General features: G+C 38.0%; 1 protein-coding gene across 4 annotated transcripts in view; it reads left to right on the top strand.

Annotated features, from left to right (window-relative positions):
- The window catches only part of kiaa0825 (KIAA0825 ortholog), a 142995-nt gene that overhangs the window by 40868 nt on the left and 97607 nt on the right, over positions 1 to 4520 (top strand). For all 4 annotated transcript variants that reach the window (XM_014012520.1, XM_014012522.1, XM_014012519.1 and 1 more), the window contains exon 16: positions 597 to 776. In XM_014012520.1, the coding sequence (XP_013867974.1) occupies positions 597 to 776 (180 nt within the window). The remainder of the gene's footprint in view (positions 1 to 596; positions 777 to 4520) is intronic.

Here is a 4520-nt window from a genome sequence, read left to right as displayed (position 1 = left end):
ACACACACACACACACACACACACACACACACACACACACACACACACCTCCATCCTCAGCCCTCTGCTCAGACAGCAACCCCCACAAGGACACCCTGTCAAAACCTCTTCCTTTTTCACTTCCTGTCTCCATGTACCATGGATCCCACAGCCATGGGCTTTGAAATCTGTTTCTTTTTCAAGTTTTTTTTTCCAACTAACACAGATGTGGGTTTTTCTTCTCCTTCTATTCCACTCTGTCTTTTGTTCACCCTTTCTGTTAACATGTGTCAGGCAAGGCAGCCTTGACATTTTCCAGTATGTGTTTTTGTTCCGAGAAATCAAGATGTTGTTTTATAGAGTAGGGTTTTACATCTTTTCATACACAACTATGTAGTTATTTTAAGAATTATAATAAAAAAAACATATTTTACAGTCTCCTACACTTCTTGAGCATATGCTTCCATGTGAGTAAGCTTCATCTCTTAGTGCATTTGATTGTTTGTGTGTGTCAGGTCCTCCAGAAGATTTTAAAAATTCATCAACGCTTTGAATATCCACACATGTATTTGTACAGTTCGCGCAGGTGTCTCACCAGGCTGACTCTGTGTTTTCAGATTTTTGCCAGGAGAGCGGCTTAGAAATGTGCAGAGAGAATTGCATGGCAGGAGATGACTTCATAGTTGCTTTGTTCAACCTCTTCTCCTGGTTGAATAATGTTCCCAAGGCTTTGACTCAGGCCCTACAGCCATACCTGGAGAGGGCACACATTTGGAAACATCTCTACGCACTGGCAGGTAATGTTCTGTTTCAGAGGTCATTACTGCAAAATGTTAAAGAAAAAGACAAAGAACACACAGACAGATACGATTTTCTTGGCACTTTTAGAAACTCAAGTGTTGCATACTGCGTCTTAGCAAATACGGTATATTTTTCAATACAAAATTTACAGTTTAGCTCTAAACAAGTCAAAATAAAGCAATCATGATTATTTGATCTGAACTGTCTCATAGGAATGAATAAAACAGTCACCTGCAATATAAAAGCTGGTTTCGAAATGATAAAGTGTGATATGTTGTATTCCTTACTCTGAAAGAAATTTTCTTTCTTTTATAGCTGGCAGCAATATTTAATGGAACAGACAAGGATTAATTATAGGCATTAGCAGGCATGTCCTGCCATGAGTGCATCACCAGATGTTGAACCAGAAAGCCTGAACAAGTAGGAAGTAAAAGTAAAAGCACCGTTGGTTGATAAACCTTGCACAACAAGAAAGGAAACTGGTGTTTGGTAGATTATTTCTTTGTTGTAACAATGCTTCTTGGTAATAAATCTTATACCGCCTGTTAAATTCCCTTTTAAAATGGTGTAAAATGGTGTAAAATTCATAAGGAACATGCATTTGTGGGTTGAGCAGCAGAGCTTAGTATGTGGGTTGCGCACATGAAAAAATATGCCAAATCCTCTCTGTCATTGTCAAGCAGCTTATTCTGACGTTGACTTGTTTGGCGTTTAGTGGACTGGGTTGAAGTTTGAAGAAACAGGACATTTTATTAAAAAGATAAGTAAATAAATTATTCATTTAACAGACAGGAGCCTCAGCAGTGTGAAGAAGAACCATACATAGCCACAACTTCCTCCTCATGCTGGTCACCAGCTTGGGCACTCACTGCTGTGGGATGGCTTCCCATTCTTCAACCAGCCTTTGTCACAAGTCAGCCAATGTGGTTGTGTTGGTCACTCTGGCACAAACATCAAGCCCAAGATGATCCCACAAATGTTCAGTGGGGTGGAGGTCAGGACTGCTGGCAGGCCATTCCTACCCGTCTACTCCCAAATTCTGGAGGTAGTCTTTGATAAACCAGCCTCTGTGGGGGCAAGCGTTGTCATTTTGGAGGATAAAGTTTGATCCCAGACTGTGGAGGTATGGGATTTCCACTGGTTGCAGAATTTCATCTCGACATCTTTCTGCCAGCAATATTTAATAAATCAGACAAGCAGGCTTTCTAACAGTACCGTTGCTATTGACTCTTGTTTTGAGCTTCATGTACCCCCAAGTGCTGCCAATCAGGTTCCGAGTATAAGATTTATTGCCAAGAAGCAATATTACAACAAAGAAATAACTTTCCAAACACACATTTATCTACTTTCCATGCTAAATATATTTGTGGTGTTATGGTAGATGGTGCTTATTTGTTTTTAAACAAATGATTCCTATTTTTAGGGTCTTTCAATAAGTCTTCCACCGGAGGGTTTTGAGCAGTTGCAAGCAGCTCATTCTTTAACTCTTTTACTTTTTGCCTGTTTTAATAAGTTGGACCTCTCTGCCTCTAGTGTTCCGTGTGCAATGCTCAATTCTGGGCCCTCATAGAATCAGGGGGCCACACATTTAATCCTGATATTTGTTTAACTTAACAACCTCTGGCAATACTCAAGCTTCTACATACTACTGTGTGACTTAGTAAAAACATGCACTTTGAATGGGAGCACAAGATTACTTGGGTAGCCCAGGATAGTAGAGTAGCATAAGTGAAAAAACCTCACTGGACTGTACCGATGAAGGAAGCAAGAGTAGGTGCTTAAATTTAATGAGGCTGTGTGAGCTACTTAAAGGGTGGGAAACACAGACATTACAGTCATCAGTCAGTCAAGATGGACACACTGAGATGTGCACTGGGAGGCATATCTAACAGTAATACACCTCATGTTTCTCTAGAGAACCGGGGTTACAGAAGTGTTGTACTCTTCATACAGTTATTGTCTTTTGAATAAGTAACCTCTTGTCTGTACGGAGCTGTGAGAATTCCTTTATTTGTTGTCCAGGGATTTATTATATCAAAAATATTTTGTGTACTTGACATTACTCTGAAGAACTCTGAATAATGTATGTCAAGTAGCTACTTTGGCGCATTTCAAACAACAAAGGATATGCTCTCATGGAACTGCTAATATGCAACAAACTAACCAATCAGTGCAGATTGGGCATTTTAGAGCAAACTCTCAAGGAGACAATGAGCTAAAAGTGAGTGTTTATGGTATGAGGGGAAGAAAAAAAATGCTTCACCAAGTTTGAGTCTGAGCTAAAGAATATGTCTTTGAACTTTAAAATATGTAATTTTATTTACATATCTAAATTACCAAAATAAGGTTTTGAAACACACATGCTTTTAATTTCATAATATTCAATCAAATGTAGTGTATCACACTACCTTTCACAGAGATATGAGTTTTGTTCCCAAAGAATTTCTAGAATTTTAGTTTACTTTTTTTTTTCAAATGCTAATGCTGACATTGAGTGCACACTAGCTAACATACAGTATAATACATTGTTTCACTGACTGCAATAATTCTCCGGTTCTTTTTTGCTTTTTTCTGATGCAAAGCTTTAGTGCACAGCTTAATCAGAACTCCTGTGGAGTAGAAAGCTCTTTTTAGTGGAGATTCTTATATCCTGGGTGTGTGGTAATTATTGTAGCCAAAATTAGGGTGATTGGAGAAGAGCATTTGGATGGGGACAGAGCACGGGAGGGGTCGACAGAGGGAATGAACGAAAGAGTTTGCCAGAGAGGAATCTTCAATGTCAAGCAATCATCATTTATCCTCACAGGATAATTAGTTTAATTATTGAACTGTTACAAATCTTCATATTTTAATTTTGGTTACAGGATACCCCCAGTGCCCCCATTGCTATTTAAACCATTTGCTGAGTTAATTTTCGGAGATTACATTGAGAGTTTGACTGTTGCACTACTTATTCTGACATTTCATCACACAAGGTTGTTTCAAATCAATACACATGTCAATATAATGAAGTCAATGTAATGTGAAAATCAACTCACTTTACAGAAGTAGGTCCAGACCACACATGTATGACAGATGGCTTTTTCTTTAAAAAGGCATATCGTTTCATGTTCTAGCCTCTCAGTTTACTTTAGACCATTTAAAACACAGTACCAGATAAAGACAGTCCTGCCGTCAGGCCACTGTGTTTGATTGAGAATATCTAAATTGAAGCTACCCATACTATGCTATGTAAATAGTTCAAGAAAATATGTCAACATCTGAGTCAAGTCATTATTAGATCCATATTTTCACATTTCTTGAAAACGGGATTTATATCTGATGCAGGCACATTGACCAGTGCATATTTGAAAAGCAGAAAATAAAATAATGCAACATATACTTAACATGATGGTGTAGCTGGTATCTGTCTCCAGTGGTCATTATGCAAAATGCAGTGTACAGCCTGAACAAGTTGTAAGTCCATTACAGTGGCATTCCGAATAATAATAGCTTCAACTTTTAAAAAATATGCGACAATACATGCATAACTGCAGAACTCCAAATAAATTGAATTTACTTAATGAAAAAAATACATTTGCATTAAAAAAACTGTGTGAATGAACCTGTCATTTACACACTCTTATTCAAATTTACTTTATTTTCTTGTCTAAATATCAAAGTTTGTGGTTTGTGTTCCAGGTATGTTTTCTCTCTCTCTCTCTCTCTCTCTCTCTCTCTCTCTCTCTCTCTCTCTCTCT

Source organism: Austrofundulus limnaeus, unplaced genomic scaffold (genome assembly GCF_001266775.1).
Source record: "Austrofundulus limnaeus strain Quisiro unplaced genomic scaffold, Austrofundulus_limnaeus-1.0 Scaffold92, whole genome shotgun sequence".
NCBI classification, from domain to species: Eukaryota; Metazoa; Chordata; class Actinopteri; order Cyprinodontiformes; family Rivulidae; genus Austrofundulus; species Austrofundulus limnaeus.
This window is presented reverse-complemented; position numbering and strand designations above follow the sequence as displayed.